The 24,347-nt window shown below is 41.4% G+C and overlaps 1 protein-coding gene across 4 annotated transcripts in view; it reads right to left on the minus strand.

The window, feature by feature from the left end:
* The window catches only part of Kbtbd12 (kelch repeat and BTB domain containing 12), an 83,513-nt gene that overhangs the window by 52,294 nt on the left and 6,872 nt on the right, over nt 1–24,347 (minus strand). For all 4 annotated transcript variants that reach the window (XM_031382505.1, XM_031382502.1, XM_031382504.1 and 1 more), the window contains exons 2-4: nt 20,924–22,099; nt 16,989–17,259; nt 14,451–14,601 (exon numbers count right to left, since the gene is read on the minus strand). In XM_031382505.1, coding sequence (XP_031238365.1) covers nt 14,451–14,601; nt 16,989–17,259; nt 20,924–21,987 — 1,486 coding nt within the window. In that variant the 5' untranslated portion in view covers nt 21,988–22,099. The remainder of the gene's footprint in view (nt 1–14,450; nt 14,602–16,988; nt 17,260–20,923; nt 22,100–24,347) is intronic.

Raw genomic sequence — 24,347 nt, forward strand, 5'->3', positions numbered from 1 at the left:
GTTAACAAATTCAGATAAATTAAAATCATGTAACTTTTCTCATCATAATGCAATAAAAGTTTTAAAAAAAGGGAATTAGCAATCATTGATGATTGATATCTCTCAATATCAATGGACTAAAGTCCCCAATAAAAAGACTCAGCCTAACAGAATGGATGCTAAAACAAGATCCATTTGTCTGCTGCATGCGAGAAACACGCCTCAACATCAAAGATAGACAATACTTAGAGTAAAAGGTTGGAAAAAGGTTTTCTAAGAGGGTAATCTATAGATGGTCAGGAAATATATCTATGTGAAACTAGTACACCTGCCCCATGACTAATTTAACATCATTCCAGGAGCTCTTTTCATCTAAATTCAGTGTCTGTAAAACATGCTTTTCAAAAGCAAACATGTCCTCCACTAAACAATTAGAGCGAATTTTAACTGAAGCTCAAATTCATTTTTTTTTTTTTAACAACTGAAACCAAGTCTCCAGGACTGGGATAAGGGTTAGTACCCTGCTATTGAAAGCTTTTGTCTTCAGGGCCTGCAGCAAGAGCATATTCTGCATGCATTTCTAGTTCTGATTATGGGAAAGCATGTGTGTGAGCCACAGAGAGCAGTGGGAGGTGCTAATGTGTTACATGGCATCGGTAGAGAGTCACAGTGGAGGAGCTGAGGCAAGCAGAGAAGGTTCAGTTGACAAACGCCCCAGCACAGTGATGCCCTCTCAGGTGGTTGTGGAAATGTCCGGGCTGATCATTAGCAGGACTCTAGAGTACGCTAGACCTCTTACTACAAGTGATATTAATTATTATAACCATCACTTACCACACGCTTATTAAGTCATCATTTGACACAATGCACTCTCAAGTGTCAAAGCCAAATTACTTAATATGTATTTTTATAAAAAGACAGTCTTGGTAAGCAGGGTGACCTGGACCCAGAAAGAGACATATAGCTTATTCTCTTAATTCTGGTTCTTCATCTTTAGATGTGAGTAGATAATGTGGAGTAACCATATAAACCAGGTAAGTGGAAAAGGCCCCAACACCATGGAAAGTGGATGAGCTCGAGGGAGAGTATAGTAGAATGCAGGTGCTGTGAGGGAGAAAATGAAGGAAGAGGAGGCTAAGAAGGAAGGGGAAGAAAACAATACAGAGAGTTGGGAGAGTAGAAGGATGTTTGAAAAAGCCATGAGTAAATATATTATCTCATAGTCACTTAAAATACATATTATATTACAGTACCCCCGAGAGTCATAAACTAACAACCATCCCTACCCCAGAACCAAGCACAGGAAACCTCCGTTTGAAGTCAGGAGAGGGCAAGGGACTACTGCTATCGCTGTTGTCCTTGGCTGCCTCAGGACTTGTTGCTGAAGATGCAGGACTTAGGATGCAGAACTGGGAAGAATGGAGCTGGAACTGATCTTGAAGCCTCCTCCCTAAGGATCAGCTCTCAGGGTATCTGAAGGTGCTATGCCAGCTGCCCATGGAGAAAAGCAATCAGTTGTCCTGCCCCACTGTGACATTTACGAACCATGGCAACCATGGTAATATATCCCCAGCAGTGCAACAGTGTCACCCACCGGCCAGGACATCAGACTTCCAGGTCACTGCCTAGCACACAGAGGCGAACCATGAAAAAGTATGTGTCTGTGTGCCAGCACAGCAACAGAGACCTGAAACTCTCTGCTAAAGGTGTGTGATCTCATGGCCCAGTTTCATGTATGGTCTGTAGAGATACACAGCTGTCTGCAGTGTGATCTTATGTATGATGTGTAGAAGGTGTGGAGAAGCTTGCCTGTGCAATGTGACAGCCACGAAGGCTGATGGCACAGTAAGCAGCAGTCGTGGCAAGGACTGAGGACTGGGGTGTGGCTTGTGGCAGAACACCTGCCTGGCATGAAGCGAGGCCTGAGGTTCCATCCCCAGTACTAAAGAGAAAACCAAAGGCACCTGCTTAGCAATGAGAAGGAAAAGAACCAGCCAGGTCTGGTTACCTGTGGCCTCTTAGTTCAGGGGGCAATGAATACTCGCGTGACACAACAGCAATGGACATTGCTTATTCATAGAGGAGGACAGCCTTTGCTGATATCTTCCCCCTCTCCATATATGTGTGTGTGTACATATATGTTTATATGTGTGTGTATGTATAGACACACACATATGTGTGCTGTGCATGCATGTATGCATGTATGTGCTTACAATGTAAAGACCTGAGGTTGATATCAGGTGACTGCTTTCCACTTGTTTACTGAGGCAGGGTCCCTCACTGAACACAGAGCATACCAATTCCTGCTAGTCTAGTCACCCAGTTTGCCCAGGGGAATCCCTTGTCTCTTCTCCAAGGTGCTGGGATTACTGAGAGCCATCACACTTGCCTGGTTTTTACCTGAATTCTGTGGATTAAGCTCTTTAAGCTTATTGGCAAGTGCTTTGTCCACTGAGATGACTCAGCCAGCCCCTAGTAATGACATATTTTTAAAAATTATTTAACTTTGAAATTGAATCAATTTGGACTTGAATTCTAGACTTAATCCCACTATTTGCATAATGAATATAATTGGAGAGAAAAATTTACTTACAAAATTATGTGTATGTGTGTAAGGGTGTGTATCCATGAGTGCAATGTCAACAGAAGTCAGAGACATCAGATCCTCTGGGACTGGAGTGACAGGTAGTGCTGAGCCACCTGATGGGGTGTTGGGAATCCAAGTTGGGTTCTCTGTAAGAGCAGCATATACTCTTAACCACTGAGCTACCTCTCCAGCCCTAGGAACTTACTTTGGTAATATATTTTGAGAACTGAAACAATACACTATTGTAAAGAGACTAGCAGTTACTAGCTCCTCAATAAATATTATTCTGCATGGAAAAATTTCACTAAACATAAAATTATGGTAATATGAAATAATTTTTTTCTTGATAAAAATGTTATGGGATTTAGGCACTCAAACAGGTTGGCATCAAGTATTTGGAAAATGTAGAATCTTTCATTTCTCAAACTCTGGGCCTGAATCAGGCTCTCAAGCCAGTCTCCCTACTTAAGAGTCTGATGTACACATGAAACAGACCTCATCCATATAATTATTTGAATTGTTCTGTGAGGGTAATAGGAACAAAAATGACTTCGAATTGCAAAAGCAGTAAGGATGAAATATTGTAAAAGTAGGTTTATGGGGGGTGGAGAGATGGCTCAGTGTTTAAGCCTTCTTCCAGAGGACCCAGGATCTATTCCCAGCACCATGGCTGGCTCACTGTAACTCCAGTTCTAGGAGATCTAATGCCTTCTTCTGCCTCTTCTGGCAATGCATGCACGTAGTTCGGAGGAAATGCAGGGAAAGCATGCAGGAAAAGCACACATATGCATAAAGTAAAAATTAAGCCGGGAGTGGTGGCGCACGCCTTTAATCCCAGCACTTGGGAGGCAGAGGCAGGCAGATTTCTGAGTTTGAGGCCAGCCTGGTCTACAGAGTGAGTTTCAGGACAGCCAGGGCTACACAGAGAAACCCTGTCTTGAAAAACAAAACAAAACAAAACAAAAAATTAAAAGGGAAAATAGATTATAAAAAAGAAAACTTTAGCAAACTTGTTATCTAGGGTAGATAGGAAATAAAATAGTGTAAGGCTTGACTTTCTATTTGTAAATGGTTCAAACCTGAAGTAAAAGTCTCAGAAAACAATACATTGTGTTGGAAAATTGCTGATTTAGAAGCATTTTCAAAAGCTCAGAAAGGCCCAAGAATAGGATGTATGCCCATTAGGGAGTGATACAATTTGGGTCTGGAGTGTCTACTAAAGACTCGGGTCTTAAGTGCTTGTTATCAGCACAAGGGACTGTTGGGAGGTAGTAGAGCCTTTAAGAAATGAAGTCTTTGGCCTGGGGTTTAGCTCAGTAGCAAAATGCCTGAAAGGCACTGCATCCAGTCCTCAGCTCTGAAGAAAAGAAAAAAATGAAGATGAGAGAGGATGTCAGGCCATTGGGGGTCTGAAAGAACTGCAGGGACAAAAATGGAGAAGAGCCTGAGGAAAAGGAGGTCCAGCGACAGGCCCGAATTGGGATCCAGTTCAAAGGGAGGCCCCAAGGCCTGACACTATTACTGAGGCTATGGTGTGCTCATACAAACAGGCCTATCATGACTACCCTCCGAAAGACCCAACAAGTAGCTGAAAGAATCAGATGCAGATATTTTTACCCAATCAATAGACAGAAGCTGCTGACCCCTGTGGTGGAATTAAGGAAAAGCTGAAAGAAGCCGAGGAGGAGGGCAACCCTATAGGAAGACCAGCAGTCTCAATTAACCTGGACCCCCGAGATCTCTCAGACACTGAACCACCAACCAGGCAGCATATACCCCAGCTGACATGATTCCCCCAACACACATACAGCAGAGGGCTGCCAGGTCTGGACTCAGTCAGAGAAGATACACCTAACCCTCAAGAGACTTGAGGGCCCAGGGAGTGTGGAGGTCTGGTGGGGTGGGGGTAACAGGGACATTTTCTTGGAGATGGCAGGGGAGGAGGTATGGGGCATGGAACAGTCAGAGGGTGGACCAGGAGTGGGATAAAGTCTGGACTGTAAAAAAAGATTAAAAAGTAAAAAAAAGATACCCCTGATGGTATATTTTTCCTTACTAGTTACTAAATTATGATGACAGTTCTAATTTAGTAATCTAGTTCTCCTAAAACATAGCTTGTGTGGCTAGTTCGGAATGTGGTATAGAGATATTTTATACCAATGTTGGCAATGGTGATAAAACACAACAAAGAGAATATGTGCTTGCACTGGGGAGCGGGGAGATAAAATCTTCCTGGAATAGAATGGTGATCATTATGAGACCCAAAGAAAATGCCATAGGAGCTGCTGTTTCACAGATATCACATGCTTCTCTGCTTCCCTCTCTGGGACTCAGATCTGTGATGTCCACCAGGACTAATTCCCTATAGTACTCTTAGGGACTTTGTCTTCCGAGAGAAGTTAAAGTGATAAGCCCTCCCCGAGACAAATGAATACTGAGAATAGATTCCCAAGAATCATAGTCCCTGCCACAGGCTTGCTCGACTTTGGTGGTCATCAAAATTCACCCCAGACCTCTCAGGACACAGGACACCAAGTTAATTCCTTTGCTCAGGAGTTTATGGACCAAAACATAGCCTAGGGTTTTCTGTTGCTACGAAGGTCCATGCCACCAGGGACACTTCATCTGAAGCCGCATTAGCACCACAGAAAATTCTCAGATCAATTTCTCTCCAAGCAAGATGAAAGGTAAACTGCCACTAGGGAGGCATGAGGCCATTCCTGGGTCTTGACTTCATCAATAGACCTGGGAAGACCTAGATCACTCCATCAGACTGCCGTCATCTATATCTATTTCTATATCTATATCTATATCTCTATATCTATACCTATACCTATATCTATACCTATATCTATACCTATACCTATAGCTACACACACACACACACACACACAAGTTAACAAGAACATTGTTTGATGTGTTTAATCAAGTCTTAAATCTAGACAGCCAACTGACCTAGTAAATGCTTCCACAAATGCTTTTTAGACAAAGGCAGGATGAGCTCATGCTGATCAACATGCAGACCCACAAGCAAAACCCCATCTTTAAGGAGAATGAGCAACAGTGGTGGGATCTGGACAGCTCCCGCTGTTTTCCTCTGCTGTTTGATGAAAACGTCTAAATGGGGCTAGATAAAAGTCCTGCACTCCTAGGAAAAGGCAACGGTCCCAAGGCATGATAAATCAGCCTCAGAACTAGCTTTTGATAAGATCAGTCAACCAGTAACAGTTTTCTTCAGTGAACATGCCTCCGAACCCCTCAGAGAGAGGCAGGCAGTCTACTTAACTGAAAGGCAGTTTGTTGACTCAGCCTACTGAGCCTCCTCCAGGCCTGGCCTGAGACACTGCCATGTCAGTAAGAAACATAAGCCACAGTTGTAGGTGACAGCAACCCATTCCCTGTTTGGTAACCAATGTTAACCCAAAATAAGCCCTTGTTCACAGAACTTCAATAGTTTGCCTTGTACAATAAGCTAATTACTTTTATTTTTTATAATTATTATTATTTGATAAGCTAATTATTCCTGCACGAGATAAATATTGAAAGAGTGGAAAGTTAGAACCATTCAATATTGGTTCAAAATCACTTCAATATTGCATACAAATCATTTGACAAAGTTCAACATGAGTTAAAAATAAAACTCTCAACAAAATCTACAGAAAGAAATGTCCTTAACACGGGGAAAGCTGTGTGAAAACCCTGAGGCCAGTGCTATTATCAGCAAGGAGGAAGAGCTTCTCCCACGAGAACTGGGCTGAGGCACAGCTGCAGTTCTTCCTACTTCTATGCAGCAGGACACTGGAAACACTAGTAAGAGAACCAGGCAAAGGTGTGGAGAGATGCTTAGTAGCTAAGAACCTGTACTGCTCATGCACAGCACCCAACTGTGGTTCCTAGCACCTACATTCAGCAGGCTACAATCATATGTAACTCAAGTTCCAGAATATCTAATGCCCTGATGCACTCTTTTGGTCTTTGAGGGCAACTGTACCCATGTATACAAACCTACAGGCACACATACACCACACATACACACCACACACACACACACACACACACACACACACACACACAATTTAAGATAAATATGTTTTTAGAGAGGGAAAACAGATAAGAAATGACATAAGTCATCCACAAAGAAATGACACAATCTTATGTGTAAAAAACTTCCTAGTCTATAAAAAATTTTAGAATTAATAAGTTGAGTAAAGTTTTAGGAAACAAAATTAATACAGAAAAATCAATTGTGTTTTTTTGTGCTAAGAACATCTTATCTGAAAAGACAATCTAATATGTTGTAGCATCAAAAAGGATAAAATAGTAACTGTAACCATGAAACCTACAAAATGTAGATGAAAGACATGAAGGAAGACATAAATAAATGAGAAATATCCCTTTTCCATGCATTGAGAGGATTAATATGTGTGCATCACTTGGAATGACACAAGAATTCAATGCAATCCTCATTAAAATCCCAACATTGTTCACGCAAATAGAAAAGGCAACCTAAAATTCATATGGAACTCTAAAAGGTATTGAATTGCCAAATTATCTTGATAAGTAAGAAACCTGGCACACAACTTCCTGATTTTAGATTGCATTACAAAGCTATAATGATCCAAACAAAGTGGTTCTGGTACAAAAATATACACATAGCCCAACAGAACAGTGAACCCAGAAATAAACCTGAGCATATGGTCAAATGTTTTCTGACAAGGTGCTGGGAATACACAATGGAGAATAGGAGAGTTTCTTTAACAAATGCTGCTTGGAAAACTGTGTACCTACATGTAAGAAATGGGAGCCCTTTCCTGCATCATACACAAAAATCAAGTCAAATGGATTAAAGACCAAAAATAGGGCCTGAAACAATGAAATATTGAATATTGTGAAACAATGAATATTGTGTCACAGATGAGAACACAGGAAAGATTGATTTACATTGGCCTTGAAAATAATTATTTAAAGACAATGCCCAAACCTGAGGTACTAACAGAAAAAAAAAACCAAACAGACTGCATCAAACCAGAAAGCTTCTGTATGGCAAAAGAAACAACCAACAAAATAAAGTAAGGGCTAATTAAAAATATATAAGGGACTTATATAACCCAATAATAAAAACTCTTAACAACATGATTAAAATGAGCAAAGGACTCATAAACCTTTCCCCCCCCACCACCACCAAAGAAGACATACAGTATCCAACAGACATAAGAAAAGACACTCACTATGTCAAAACCACAGTGAGGTCACTTCACACCCACTAGGGAACTTGCTGTCCAAAGGCTGAAAGGCAAGTGTTGGCAAGGATGTGGGTTGAACATGGTTTGTAGGGATAATGCTTGGTACAGCCTATGGAAGACAGAATTGAGATTTCTAGAAATTGAAAAAAAAAAAGTACACTGAATCCCTCTTCTGGGAAATTCCTCTTCCATGAGGGAATAAAAGCACTTCAGAAAAATATGTGTGCTCTTGCATTGCAGCACTTCGCATGATATCTAAGATACAGAGACAGCCTAAGTGTCTGTTAATGGATGACCAGCTAGAAACGAAGGAATATTTAAGTTTAGGAAGGAGAACTTTGTGCTGGGGAGATGGCTCAGAGGGCAGAATGTGTGCTGTACGAACCCAAGGACCTACAGTCAAATCCTTGGAATACACATACAAAATGTGTAAAGTGGCAGGCCTTCTAGGAAGTTTGGGGTGAGGGTAGAGACAGAGCAGACCCCCAGAACTTGCCTTTAGAACTTTGGAGGTTAGGCAAACTGCAAAATCTGTGGAGTCTACCCTGCTATGGCTTTCTCTTTAACAGCACAACCACAGTTGACTGTGTGTTACATTTACCTCAGCTGGAAACTAGATATTTTTGCTGTTGACTAAAGGTATATTTTGTCTGTCATCAATACAGCTAAGTTATTATCACCTAGTTAAAATTTGCCTGGCATATACTTTTCAGTTAAGCCCAGAAGCTTGCAGGCTAGCTAGCCCAGTGAAGGCAGTGCAAAACCACAGACGCAGCCTCAAAACAAGGTGCAGGGTGAGGACCAACACCCAGGGCTGTCCTGACTTCCATGTACAAGGCATGCTCTCTTTCCTCTTTCCTCCACCCCACACCCATTTTATACACACACACACACACACCCCATATGCACAGATACACACCATATGCACACATACACAGAGAAAAATGAAAAGGAGATCCTGGCATCTGTAACAACATGGGTAAGGCTGGCAGATCTTACAGTAAAGGAAACAAGAAACAGACACATTCTCCAGGGCTTTTCATATGTTGAATCAGAAAAACCGTGATATTATGGCTACCAGAGCTGGAGAGATAGGGAAATAGAGAGACTGGCCAAGGATACTCACACCAGAGCTCCTCTGCATCTTTTTAGTCACCGCATGTATTTACTGAAAATTTTACATTATCCCTTTCATAGCTTTTCTTTGAGGTTTACAAAATATGTACTTTTTGGTCTTATCATTTGAGACTGTCTTATACTGTCGCACATGCTGGCTTCAACAGAATTTGTAGCAATCCTCCTGCCCCAGTTTTCCAAGTTTGAGGATTACAGGTGTGAGACACAGCATTCACCAAAAACATGTACTTAACATTGTAAACCAGTGCTTCACAGGTCCTCCATGCATCCTCCTACGCTAGATACACCTGTCTCATTCTTCATATCTGTCTCCACTGAAAACTGTATAAAATATGGCAATTTTGACTTTCAGCCCGCAAACGTTTTTGAGAACCCCAAAGCAGGACATTGCACTTGTCCCGACATGTGCCATTCTGCTAAGCTAGGCTCATTCCATCCTCTTGTCTGGGCTTGCACTTGGTACCCTTCCCTTCTGTCTGAACCATTTCCCTTAGTAGACACATTCTTATCCAGTGTCTTCGCTTTCCTTTGTCTTTGAATACATTTATTTACACCCACTCGTGATGGAGGCTTTTGGGGGATGCTGAACTGTACGTTGATGGTTCTTCTCTGTTAGAGCTTTAGCTGTGCTTGCCTGCCTCCTAGCTCCTGTGATTTCTGAGCACACATCTCTAGTCATCCAGACTGTGTCCCTCCCACCCCCATCCCTACACAATTCAAGCATTTTTGGTTGCTTGCTTTTCTCCCCCTTTGGTTTTCTGTGGCTGGTTAGCAATGTGACATGGGTGTGGGCTTTATGGATTTATTCCATTTGGGGTTGTCTGGCTTCTTGACTTCAAACATATTTGAAACTCATAAGATGTTATTAGGTAATTTTAAGGGCTGGAGAGTTCAGCAGCCAGTTGAGAGCACTGGCTGCTCTTCCAGACAACCTGGGTTCAATTCCCAGCACCCACGTGGCAGCTCATAACTGTCTGCAATTCCAGTTCAGGGCTTCTGACATTCTGACACAGACATGTATGCAGGAAAAACACCAATGGACAAAAAATAAAAATAAATTTCACATTAAATAATTTTGAGGGGGCCACACTCTTGGTATTTGAGCTTGGGGTCCAGAGACATAACTCAGAGGCCCTTTATAACTGTTCTGCAGCCCCCCTGGTTTTAACACTATCCTATGCCACCCAGACGCCACAGCTCCAACAATACATGTTTGCATTTCCTGACTCTTGCCCCTGTCATCTGCCCTCAGCTTTCGCATCCATCCCTTGAGCTTCATGATTTGAGCAACAATATTTTCTGTTTAAAAATTTCTACTTCGTTTTTCTTTACATCTTCTATTTCTTTGCAGAGGTTTTTCTATTTTAGTATTTATTTCAAGAATGTTCACTATCTATAAATACACATGTAATATACATATGTATATTTTAACATTTTAGAGGAACTGTTTTAAGGCCTTTGAAAGATGATTCATGCGTTTATGCCTTTTCTGTCATTACTGTTGCTTTTTCCAAGTGATTCAAGAATTTCCAGGTTTTTTTGACTGCTGAATAAGAATTGTGTCCTGGGTCTTCTGATCATAATACTCAGGGGCTTATTTAAACCCTAGCAATAACAATGGTCTTCTGTCCTCTGCTCTCTCCCCATTCCTCCCTCTCTCCTGTCTTCTCTCCCTTCCCCTCCTTTGCCCCATCGTCAACATTTGAACTGGTCAGGTGCAGGATGGAAGGTTCCATCTGCTTTCTGTGCACTGTTGTTCTAGGGTCTGCTTAGAGTCCAAGCGTGTGCAGTGTTCTTTGATGCTCTCTATGAAATTCATCATCTGGGTAATCAGCGGAGGCCTGGGCCACGCTCAGCTGTAATTTTAGTTCTCAGTGAGTGTGGTATGAGAGTCTCAGAGCAGGCGTCACCGGAGCTGAGCCCTGGAAGTGAGGCTGACATCTCCAGTCTCTCCCTGCACTGGTTCTCTGCTTAGAAACCCAGGATTCTAGTCTTCCCATTCAGCCACACTTAGCTCTCTGACTGGCCTAAATGGCCAGATAGGATGGAGGGAGGAGGGAGAGACAGAAGACAGAAAGAAGGTAAGGTGAGACTCCTGTTCTGAGAATTATAAGTTTCCTCTCCAGCAATTCAGGCCAGATCTACACGGCTTCTCTCAGAGCTCTGTCTGCACAATATGTTCTTCTGGGTTTCAGCTGTGGTGAGATCAGGTTGGGGGACACAGGAGAGAAACTGAGTGCTTCAGCAGCTCCAGTGCTCCTTCCCGATGCACCTGCCTCTCAAGTGTCTTTTGCATACATTTCAGCCATGTTCTGCAGCGTCATTTAATGGGAAGACAGGGTTACTGTACTTGCTACATTTACCTCAGCTGGAAACTAGATATTTTTGTTGTTGACTAAAAGTATATTTTGTCTGTCATCAATATAGCTAAGTTATTATCACCTAGTTAAAATTTGCCTGGCATATACTTTCCAGTTAAGCCCTTGGACACCACAGCCTAATGATGTAATTTTTTTCCCACTAGAACCCATCTTCTAGTATGTCTATGATTTCATAATAGACTACATGATGGTGCCTAGGCCTTCAACACATGAGATAAAGAGGATAGTGCAGATCCTCATATCTGTCTGTAACATCAAGAGGCTCAGTGAAAGGCTGTCAGAGCATCTGAACTCTCTCAATGCAGTTATTTGAATACATCTTATTTTACAATAATAAAGTATTTATTAGACCAGAGTCAGTGAGAAGCCAAGATTTTAGTTCTTCCCACTCAGAGGCTAGAGCATCCCTCACATTAACATACTACTGCCTCTCTGGTAAGGAGGTGCTACTGACTGGCCTTTGGGAGATACTCTGTAGTCTATACAGGAGGTGTATTAAATCCAGTAGAGAGTGATGAGAGGCCTTATAATAGGTCATAGTAATTGGCATGGATCTCCAATCACATTGGGGTGTATGTAGATACCCTAAAACAGACAGTCAAAAATCAATGATGAGGTTTTGTTTCTGTAAGTCATTCAGACCAACAATGTCAGGGTTCTGTATAACATTTGTCCCAATTCCAATTACAACTAAGATCACAGAAATGAAACAACTTGAGTTTCACATCACTACAAAGCTTATTTATGAGCTTAGAATTAAGCACAAATGTTGGGCAGGGTGACTCTTTGGAGGTAAATTTTATAGGTGGCAAGACTTATTGGGACGGTTACAGATCCAGTTCCTGGTTCTGGGTATCTGGAGATCTAAGCTACTGAGATACTCCCCACGTCTGGCTTCTCCTGGCCTTTGATCTCTTCTTTACAGCCTCATTGCACCAGTCTTTCCAAACATCCTTTAATCAACTTGCTTTGGTGGTTTCTCAATGCTCACTATGTCAAGTCTTCATGGCCTTCATAATGTGGTTTCCAGCTGATATGGTTTGAATTGACATGTTTCCAAAGGCTCGAAGTTTGAATCAACTGGAGGTCTCCAGTCTATGGTGCTATTTCAAAGATGGTGGAGTCAGAGTCTGCCTGGCTGTACTGGCTGGTTTTGTGTGTCAACTTGACACAGGATGGAGTTATCACAGAGAAAGAAGCTTCAGGTGGGGAAATGCCTCCATGAGATCCAGCTGTAAGGCATTTTCTCAATTAGTGATCAAGTGGGTAGGGCCCCTTGTGGGTGGTGCCATCCGTGGGCTGGCAGTCCTGGCTTCCGTAAGAAAGCAAGAAGAAAGTCAGTAAGTAACATCCCTCCATGGGGAAGCTCCTGCTTCCTGACCTGCTTGAGTTCCAGGTCTGACTTCCTTTGGTGATGAACAGCAATGTGGAAGTGTAAGCTGAATAAACCCTTTCCTCCCCAACTTGCTTCTCGGTCATGTTTGTGCAGGAATAAAAACCCTGACTAAGACACTGGCTAAAGTAGGTTACTTGGAGTGGGACTTAGAAAGTCATATCCACCACAGGTTTCTGTCATATTGTTGCTTCCTGGTCCATGCCATGTGAACTCGTCACTGCCTCCCACTTCCACCTGTTCCACCACAGACCACTGTCATGTACCTTCTATAGTGGACTGAAATCCCTCTGAAACCTCGAGTCACAGTAAACCTTCACTCCTTTCTGCTGCTTCTGTCAGGTCACAGGTGATGAGTAGAGCCAGGGAGCAATGTGGAGGTTGGGCACTGCTGGCTCAGTTCTGTCCACATCGGGCTCATTCACTCCACATCTCTTATCCTCTTCTCTAGTCACCCTTGTCTCATCCCAAACTGCAGCCGCCACTCGCCCTACCTGCTTACTTCTGCTCCTCTTCTTTCACTGACATAAATGCCCTTTACATTTACCTGTTGCTCACCCAGTGGACACTCTCCATGCTATGAAGAGTGGACTTCCAAGATTGCTTCTAGGTGTCCTTTCCCACAGTCATCCACAACAATTACCATTTTATTACACATCCAGCCTAGGTGAGGTTGCTTGTTAGAGAGAGCTCTCATTCTGGCTATAACAAATAAGGGATATTTATCTAGAGGAAAAATTTAATTATAATTGTGAGTCTCTTAACTGAGATAATCATAAATTATGTTTCACAATTATTCTTAAATAAAACAATTTTAATATTTGGGTATATGAATTGCTTTGTCCCATGCTGTGAAAACAGACCAAGATAACAGCCTGCATTTCCCGTGTTTCTTTTTTTAAATTGTCTCAGTCAGAGGTCTGGTTTGCTTTTACTCCAGAGTTGATATCTTTTTTGTCATTTCTTTGCCTCCTTTCACTTCCTGATTTTCCAGCCAGCCACTCGAGCACACGGGAGGACAGAGAGGACCCAGACTCGGTAGCCATCCAATCGGCCTAATACTGCAGTCTTTCGTACTCTGGGGAGGTGGGTGGGGTGTGTGATGCGGTGACAGAAGGAGAGGACAGAAGGAGATACACGCTCTGAAGACTGAGATGCGATGAAGCAGGAAGACGCAAGGGATGAGGAAAGGGATAGGGCCTAAAGGAGATTTCTGGAATTCTTCCCAACCATAGACATTTCTTTCACCAGCCCCTGCTAGTTAGTACAGACTATACATATTCAGGAGTGGAGGGGGAAATGCATCCATGGAAAAATTACTTGGTAGTATGCCTTTAGAACTTTGGAGGTTGGGCAAACTGCAAAATCTGTGGAGTCTACCCTGCTATGGCTTTCTCTTTAACAGCACAACCACAGTTGACTGCAAACCCCACATTTCACCAACTGAAAATGCACAAAGGCTTCTTCTACTTCATGAACCTGTGTCTCATTGGATGGCTCCCCACTGCTTTCGCATTCCAGGCCCTTGAAGATGCCATAAAAATAGTTTTGCCTTCTAAGACTTAATCTTATTTGACTTTTGCTCCAGAAAACAAGAAATACCTTTTCACCACTTACACATATATGTATTTAAACTAAGATACAAGAGGAAGGGAAACTTTTGTTTTTACAGGAACACACTGTTGGAGTAATAAATGTGGCTACATTCTGAGCAATCTGCTGTTTCTTACCCAGAACATAGATCTCACTGTTGACGACGGCTGCACTGAATCGGTACTTAGAGTACTGCATGGGTGCCCGCTCTCTCCATTGATCTTGGCTGGGGTCATACTGCAACAGTTTGTTGCTTAATCGATCAGGCTCTTCATCAGGAAGATCCATCTGTATGAAATATGACAGCGAATGTAGCAGCAGACCACTTAGAGGCCTTTGTGAGCATGCGGATACAATTAATCAAAGCAGAGGCAGAGGAGATGAATGGAGGTTAGCTGTCTCCCTCAGACTCACAAACTTGCCAAGCGCTGAGACTCGGGGCTGTAAGTACTCCGTCAACATCAGAGGGATTCATATGTGCAGTGGAGCTAACATGCTGATTTATAGCAATCAGTGATTTTCACATTGAGACAGCAAAAATGAAGCAATTGTAAAATCTTTATAAAAAAAGGCAAAGCATGTTCTCTTGAACAGTGTATGAAGTAAATCCTTCACAGTTGTGAATTTTAACAGTGTTCATGAAGAATTAATTGAAATAATCCATAATGCATTTTCTTTACATTTTTTACTCTATAAAAAGTTTTTAACCTATAAAAAGTTTCAAAACACTTTTGCTGTTTTAGTAATTAGAGGATTTTAGACCCTAATTATGAGCTATATGTAAATAACCTGATTTCAATTTTTAAGATAATAGGATTATCATAAATTACTCAGGGTTGTATTTACATATTTACTCACTTTATATATTTATATATTTATATATTTATATATTTACTTAATGATTAATTAGTAAAAACTGAATAATTTTATTCTTATAGAGATACAGGTGGCTCTTACCCATAAACTTTTAGATTATATAGTGTCATTTTTATATATAATATCTGGAACTTTATAACGACTTCAAGCTAAGGATTAATGTGTCTCTTGCTTGGGTTCAACTTTACAACAAAGAAGCAATTGCCACCCTTAGGAAGCTTGTACAAACCTTACTTTATGGACACCTTTAAGGACAGGAGTGAGGACACTAGACACTCGGAGCCTGCTTCCATGTGCTGTGGCTGAGGCCCAGTGGGACTGCCTAGCTACACAGCAGGCATTCAGAGACTACAAAGTCACAAGCACCTCCTTCCCTGCTTCCACTCTCCTGATGCAGGTGTCCCATCTCCACTTTAGGAAGGCAAAGCTTCCGAGTTGTTCTGAGGCACGCAAATCCACTGTGAAGGTGGACGGTTTCAGAAAACATACCTACCTACACAATGTCAAGAACACGCTGTGATGAAATCTGTGCTATGTTTGATCTACAGCACGGATAGAGATGTATAAAGTATAAATAAGTATAAAATTCTCAAGTTATGAAGGAAACTCAAAAGCATGAGTTTTATAATGAGGCAACCTTTATAAAATAAGAGAAATTACAGGCAAAAATAAATTTATATTACAGAGACATCCAAAGAGCAAGTGAGAGTTATCTGTACCAGGATAAATAAGAAGGCAAGAATAGAGGACACCACCATAATGCCAAAGATCCAGGAGGACCCCAAAAGGATACAGGGCCACTGTGGCCACACTGCTGACCTCTACTTTGACTTGCCATCACTTCTGTGGCCTTCAATGTCAACAGTATTCTCTTGATATTGCTGTTGCCCAGCAAGGACAGTTAATGTTTAGTCATAACACACTTTCTTGGATGATTGTGTCACTATGGAATCAGTATTCTGGCTTCCCATTTATGATAAGAGTGTGTGTGTGTGTGTGTGTGTGTGTGTGTGTGTGTGTATGTGTATACTTAGTCATGGTCAATGTGGGTGTTCACGTACATGTGTATATGCAAACCAGATGTTAAACCCAAGTGTTCCTCAGGAGGGTCTGTCTTTTGTTTTTAAGGTAAGATAGATCACCAAATCTGGAGCTTGGCAATTTGACAAAACTGGCTAGCCAGCATGTGCCCGGGATCTTCCTGTCTTTGGCTCCTCAGTGCTGGGATTACAGGCTTTCACATACGTGCCAGGAATCAAACTCAGGTCCTCATGCTTGTACAACAAGCATCTTCCCAACTGAAACATTTCCCCAGCCCCCACAGCAAGAATCCTAAATGTAGAAATGGCCTAGACTGGCCACTGGTCACACAGTGGTCAGAGGGAAGGACCTGTGGTCACTGGTCACACAGTGGTCAGAGGGAAGGACCTGTGGTCACTGGTCACACAGTGGTCAGAGGGAAGGACTGGAATGAGGATCCAGCGGCTCCATTTACTTAAATCCTCCCTCTAACTACTCCCTGGCATGAGGATCTCTACCAATTAGCCAGTAGGAGAAGAATTATGAAGTCCATAGAATAGCATGAATAATAAATGCACCCATTCTTTAAATAACACATTAAAAAATAAATTTGCTAAAACTGCTTTCAAGAATTAAGAATTCAAGAATTAAGTTTATATTGTATGGGGTTAAAAGCATTTTGTCAAAATGTAAAGCCATGATAGCTTTACTATCCAACAACTGCTACATTTTTCAGCAAAGCTAGCCACACCAGGCAGATAGGCAAGGAATTTGTTAACCTGAGGGGTCCAGCCTCCGATGACATACAGTTTATTGTTCACTGTCACCACAGCATGACAAGCCAACTGCAGTGGGAGGGGGGATACTCGTTTCCAGTTGTCTTCATCTACAGAGTACTTATCAACACAGTTTGTTATGAGGTACTGGTTTTTAATTTTCATCTGTCCTCCTATGACATAGAGGTCATTATGGATGCTGCCCAGAGCATAGAGCTCTCGAAATTCAGCTGTGCATAACTTCTCCCAAAACTGGTTTCCTCTATCATGATACCTACAAGGTAACGGGGAGAAGGAGGAGAAAGAGAGAGAGAGGGAGAGGGAGGGAGAGAGAGAGAGACAGAGAGAGAGAGAGAGAGAGAGAGAGAGAGAGAGGGAGAGAGAGAGAGAGAGAGAGATCCAAGATTAGAGTTACCATGGCAACAACTTAGCCAAGAAACACATTTAACTTTTTTCCAACACAAAACAATGTGACCCAGCTCTTCTAACTAGAGGAGAAAAGATGGTAATATATATTTGCTTTCTTTTTCCTCCAAGGATCAATGAGCAAAACATAACGTGCTGAAACATATTCTTCATCTCCCTGAAAAAAAAAAAAGACATGTAGAAAAAGTATACCTTACTCAGACTAGTCTTTAACATTTCCTAATTCTGGGAAAGAAAATCAGGGATAGAAACATTTTTCAGAAAATCAGTTTTTAACTTTAATATAAATGAATAAAGAGATACAAATACAAAATGAATATTTGGATAAGGAATAGCACTTTAGTACAACATTGAAGGAATCATGGTTTTAAAGCAGAGAATTTAAAGTATCTCAATTTAGAATTTCTAACTGTAAATTCTACATAGGCAGACTTAACAAAACAAACAAACAAACAACAACAACAATGGGGCCTCTCTGTGTAGCTCTGGCTATTGACCAGACTGGCCTTGGCTGTAGACCAGGCTGTCCTTGGTCTCTTAAATATTGGGGTTAAAGGTGTGCATCACCCTGCCTGGTTACTATTTAAGCTGTAGATTTGGTTTAAAACTGGGTCAAGAGCATTGTGTAAAAACCCATCTAAAGATGTCTGTTGGGCATCTAATGTCTATTTTCATCTACTAGATATGGTTATTTGGGTAATTTCCTTCATGAATAGTTATATCTGTTTAGAGTCTTGAGAGATGTGGATCCTCAAGGCATCTTAGTGCCTTCTGGAGTCCAACACAGTAACTGGTTACCAGGTATATTATAAAGCCCCTGAGTGTACTAGTTTATGGCTGTCTTTTGACTTTCCCCATAGTACATTTTTTATTTAAATAAAGTTTCAATATGTAGTCCAAGGTGGCCTAGGACTTTCCATCCTCCTGTCTCAACATCTCAGATGGTTGGTTGCAGATACGTGCCATCATGCTTGGTTTATAAGTGTATTTTTACAATTGTAATTTGAGACATTTGGTAAGAGAAAGACAGAGACACTTACAGGGATAGTGGGATAAAATATCTGAAATTAAATATCTCAGAAAAATCTAGAAAAGTTTATGTGGAACATAAAATCAAAACTCAGGAACATGGGGGAGAAAACAGGTGTTCTGCTAGGAAACAAGACCAAGGCTGCAGCACTTATGTGTGCTTTGTACGAAGTACGGTTTTTAAGGAACATTCGACAGTTAGTCATCTAATCAGAGTTTCTCCCACTTGTTCTGGGCCAACTCTCACATTCCCCAGAGAACATTCTGCTTCAGGCTTGACAGGGGAGTTGAGAGGCATGTTCCTTGCATAGAGGCATGTGTGGCTTGTCACTGCTGAAGGAAGATTTATCAGACCTTTCAGTGGCTGTCTTCTATGCAGTTCTAGAAAGGAAGCCAGAGTTCCTGGAGTTGCAAGGAGCATTTTCACTAATTTTTAATTGTATAGATTTTTAAAGATGAGGAAGATCATGTGTCTATATGCTGGTGTCTCTTAAGAAGTGCTAAGTGAGTGAATATATAAATAGATCCAAAGATGGGTTTGGGCTTTCTGAGGCATAGTTTAAGAAAACATGACAGGCTGAAATTGGTACACACTCACTTATTTCATATGGCAAAGTGGGAAGATGAAGAAAGAACATGGAAAGGAATGGCCTACAAAGCTGTTTGACCATTTTCTACTTTAAGTCAAGAAGAAATACAGTTGCATGGACATCTACGAACTATGCAACATAGGCACTGTGAAGAACATCTAGACAAAGATCAAAGTAATAAGGAATAATATTAAAATAGTAAAGTATTATTATAAAATAATATTGCAAGGGTCCACCATAGGGCAATTAATTTCCCTCATTTATTACAAAATTGCCACCAAAGTGACTTGCAGTGAAGCTGCAAAAGATTAAAAGTCTTGTGAGACAAGGATCTTAGGGAGACGGGACTCTCTCTCAGGGCTTTCCAGAGTCCAATGTAGTAGACTCATAATTGTTGTTCTCATAGTTGTTAGACAACTATGAGAAAGTATGTCTCACTGAAGCCCAAAGCAATGCTTCTGATAATCTGACTATACATGCCTTTCTGACAATTTCACATCAACGTTAAAGGTGGAAGAAACTAGTAACTTCAGCCTTAATTCTAACCAATGTGAAGGAGCTATTGGTGGCAGGACCCTGGCTGAATCTAAGAGAGTTTAAAAAGGAAACAAGGGAGAGTGCAATTAAGACATTGCTACAAGAAAAGGATGAGGGCTTTTAGAATGAAGATGAAAGATGTTTAAGGCTCAGAACAGAATAGAACACATGACAGGGTTGATACTTATTAACAACAATCTCTGGTGAGAGATGAGTAGCCTGTATAAGCAGAAAACGATATCCGAAGAGCCCAAGGCTCTTTAATTAAGGTCCCAAGATAGAAAGGGCCCCAGCACAAATCATGTCCCACACCAGAAAACAGAACTTCAAGAATCCTGTCAGGAAAATCAAAGTTGCTCCTCCTGTAAGGCCTTCTTTGTAGCCACTTGGCAGTCTACTGGTAATTCTGAGGGAGCATGCTCCTCTAGCCTGTGACATGCTTGATCACCATGGGTGTGGGTTCAGGCCATTTACCCAGGACTCTGTGACATCTAGAGGAGATGAGACATATTCCTTAAGCCATGACTGTGCAAAAGAGACAGAAAGGGCTCAGAACAGATGTGTAGTGCTAATAAATGGTGAAACAACGGTAGATTTCTAAGTTCCTGTCACAAAGAATTGCATTCTGACTGAAAAATCTGAATAAACCCAGACGAGAGGGATCTGACAAGGGAAGGATCCTGCAGGAGGTATTCTGTGTGTATATTTCATACTCGTGTAGTTAGCTTTAAACAGTAAGCACTCACAAGTATTTATGATTAGGTCATAAAGTAAATGTGTTTTCACAATTACGATGCAGACAATAAACTGGGTAAGCAGGTGTTCTTGTTCCTTTTACTATAATTGAGGCATTCTTCAAAAGTTCTGTAATGCCGAAGGTTTAGGAAAGATTCACAAATTGAGGACCCTTCCTGGTTAAGAAAAAGGTTCTAGCCAGGTGTGGTGTCACGTGCTTATAACCTCAGCACTCATGAGTTTATATAAACAAACAATTCCATTATATCTTGACAATTAAGGGATAAAGTAGGCTGTGGGTGGCACTTGCTCAGTAAGGCCAAGGCCATGAGTCTGGTCCCTAACACTGCCTAAATGCAGCCAAACAAGAACAATAGCAACACAAAACGATTAAGAGAAAATAATTTTAAAATATGGAAGGCAATTGTAAGTATTATATGCTATATTGATATTGTGGATATATAATATGATGGTTATATAATAGGCAGAGGCAGGTGGATTTCTGTGAGTTCAGACTACCCTAGTCTACACAGAGAGTTCTTGGACAGCCATGGCTGTATAATGAGACCCCATCTCAACAAAACAAAACGAAAAATACCAAACCTGCTATGAGATACAAACCTATAGATTTCAATATTCTTGCTCTTTTGCCTGGAAAGCCTAGTGGCAGTGGCTTCTCCAGCCACAATCACAGTATTGTTCTCCATGACTACCCCTGTGCACACTGTCCCCAAACCCTCCCCATACTTGGGCGATGAGATAAAATAGGTCTTCTGTGACACGGGGTCATAACAAAAACTGGCCTCCCCATAGCTTCTGTGCCGTGATCTGATTCCAGAAGAATTGTTCCCAATGCAAAGCAGTAGGCTGGTGGTCTCCATGCCATAGCGAAGGTTAGAGGAGTGCTGCTGGGGTGTTTTGATGGCTTTGAACGCATTCTGGATTATATCAATGCAACTGCCATCACAAAGGAGCATCGTGTTCCTTCTGAGGGCCTGTCTTAGAAAGGAAGCATTGATAAGTTCCAATCTGACTTGCTTCAAAAGCTCAACGAGATGCTCTGTGCGCAAAGCTTGGTTATGATTTACCCATCTCAGAACCAAGTCCAGAATGCTCTCTTCTCTGGATATATTCAGATCATCAGACTTAATGAGTGCCAGAAGCTGGTGAGCTTCGATATCTAGTATTTCTCCATGAAGGCTTACCTCGGCGAAGTGCTGATATAAATACTTCTTCGACTGATCAGATAAATCTTCTGCTCCAATTTGTTTTGCAAAGTAATAAATTCCTATGCAGTTGGAGGCATCCATGTGGTCCATCATATAGTTTTGACACACACTAAAGACTTCTTCCAACTGCATAAAATAGGCGGCCATTGCTACGGTCTGTACGTTGGCATTATTGATCTCCAGAACAGCACTGTACATGTAGTTTAGGATCACTGACACACTTTCCGCTGTGATGTCATAGAGTATGACCTCCCTCTGAGTGCACTCGAGTAGCCCGCAGGTGAACATAGCCTTGAAATAAGGACTAAAGGCAGTGAGGACCAGTCGGTGGCAAGGAAATTTCTCCTCTTCTGCTATGAGCACTACGTCAATCATTTCTTCTAACTCTCTCATAGTCTTAATTTTATCTAGCAAGTTCAAGCTATGCTGGTGTTTTCCCTTAGTCTTGCACTCCATGATGCACTCCTTGAAATTGGTAAGTAAGGTTTCTTTGGGCTTAGCTTGATTCCTGAGGAGTCATTTGCATTTCTGATTACTCACAAATCAATGGAGATGCCATGAAACATTCCTGCGGGTAAGAAAAGAAACAAGTTTTGTCTAAGAAAAAAAATTCCCCATACTTAACATGTAGCATTAGTTCTAAGAAGTATTTACACGTAAATATTCTACATTCAGAACACAGCAATTTAGGACAACTACTTTGTATTGAAAAAAGACTTTGATATGTAAATCATCAATTATTAACTGCTGCCGCAATAGTTTCTAATCTTCAGTGGTTCTCACCACCCTGCCCCCTAGGACTGGAGAGTCTCAGAGTGAAGGGAGAAAGAAGTAAAAAAGATAAACACATTTTGCAATTCCATTTCTAGTTATCAGAAGGGCCACCCCATAGGCTGAGGATTCAGGGGTATCAGTTTATATTTCTAAAGAGATGCAGTGTTGCATGTGGGTTATACTCAACTCCTCTACAACACACAACTAAATGTATAATGACTAATCCATATGACTATGATTAGGGTTACATAGACCCTGGAAGTGAAATGGCTGATTAAACTCCAGCACAGGAAAGATTATTAAGACTGGTAGGTAATGAAAATTTCATTTCTTCTGAGCTTTAAAGCACAGGCCAATGGCTGCTGATCTGAGAATCCATGATATTTAAAACTTAAACCTAAATGTGTCCTCTTTCCTTGCCCAGCTTTTCTTTGTTCCCCATTTCACAGTGGCACAGACTGAATTGCTTCTTGCCTTTAAAAGCCCTAGTCTAATTAAAAGTCTCTAAGCTGGTGGTGTCACTTTTGCCTTCCCCAGGCGATGCAAACACGAGGTTTCAAGGAAGTTAATTAGCCGCTTTGATTTAAAGACATTCCGGGAACCAGGAGCTCCTGTGAGGAGGTGGTCCTAGAGTCTACACCCTTTTCGAGTTCTCACTTGGCTACAAAGCCACAGGCAGTGAGATGGTGACGGCAGCAGAGTAAGAAAGAAAGGTGGCAGTTATAAGAACAGGATGCATTTTTCAGCCAGAAAAGGTAGTGAGTCCCCAAATTTCTATAGCCCTGTAAAGAATTAGACATTTCATGAGATTTTTTTTTCTTCTTTTTGAGGGTTGAAGTAAATTTCACTTCAAGAGATAAGTGATATACACATGGCAGGGATGTCTAATTGCACAGTGACAAATAAAGACCCAAGAAGCACTTGGTCTGAGCATACGCCATAACAAGCATCAGAGCTAAGAAGAGAAATGGCCACCAAACCCTAGCAGCTGGACACTGTTGGACTGCCTCTTCAGTTTTGCTTCCATAACACTTCAAGCTTTCTTGGAGATGGCTTTCCGGTTAAAAGCAAACCTCTGATTTTTTTTTTAAATTTATTTTATTTATCTATGAGTATCCAGTTATGGGCAATTATGAGATTGCTGTGAGTCCGAACTCTCTTATGCCCACTATGACTAACCAAAATCACATTATAAAGATGTCCTGACACACAATCACATCAACTATTACTTGGAGAAAAAAAAACCCTATGGTTTTGGTTTTTGTTTTGATTCAGATCTGAGAATCGAGCGCAGGGTATCACACGTGCCAGGTAAGCTGTTTACCATGGATTGACACCCTTAGCCCAGAACGTAAGAATTCTTTTAAGGAAGAAATGTTTTTAAAAAGGTCTAGTATTTTATTTGTATCGATGTGTAAGAATCCCTTGAAGGATGCCAGCATTCATGATGTCAGAAGGCCAAGTGCACTTTCTAAAAGGGATGCCCTTGATCTAATACACCACAGGCAGTTTGATCACTTCCTAGACTGTGGATCTTGATAATGTTAGAACTCAGATGCCTGAGACCCAAGTGAGTCATTTAAATTTTTTAATTTATTATTTTTATTTTATGTGCATAGATGTTTTGCCTGCGTGTACAATTGTGCACTGTGTCTGTGGTACCTATAGAGGTCAGGCAAAAGTTGTCTGATCCCCTGGAACTGCAGTTGCATACAATTGTAAGGCACGTGTAGATGTTAGAAATAAAACCTGGATCCTTTGAAGAGTAGCCAGTCCTCTTAGTTGTTGAGTCACCTTTCCAGGTGATATCGCACAGGTTTTATGGTGGATGATGCTGAGCTATGTAACTTATCTAACCTTGGTGTGCCTGGGGAAAGCCGGCCCTACATCCCTTATTAGTGTTACTGGCTCAAGGATAGGCACAACAACCAAAGGTGCCTATAGCAATGAAATTCAGGTCTTGGCTCCGTGGCTGGGATGTCCATATATGTCTCAGCCATGGCCATGAGACAGCAGCAGGACAAAGAAAATCCAGGGAAGGA

Source organism: Mastomys coucha, unplaced genomic scaffold, assembly GCF_008632895.1.
Source record: "Mastomys coucha isolate ucsf_1 unplaced genomic scaffold, UCSF_Mcou_1 pScaffold20, whole genome shotgun sequence".
NCBI lineage: Eukaryota > Metazoa > Chordata > Mammalia > Rodentia > Muridae > Mastomys > Mastomys coucha.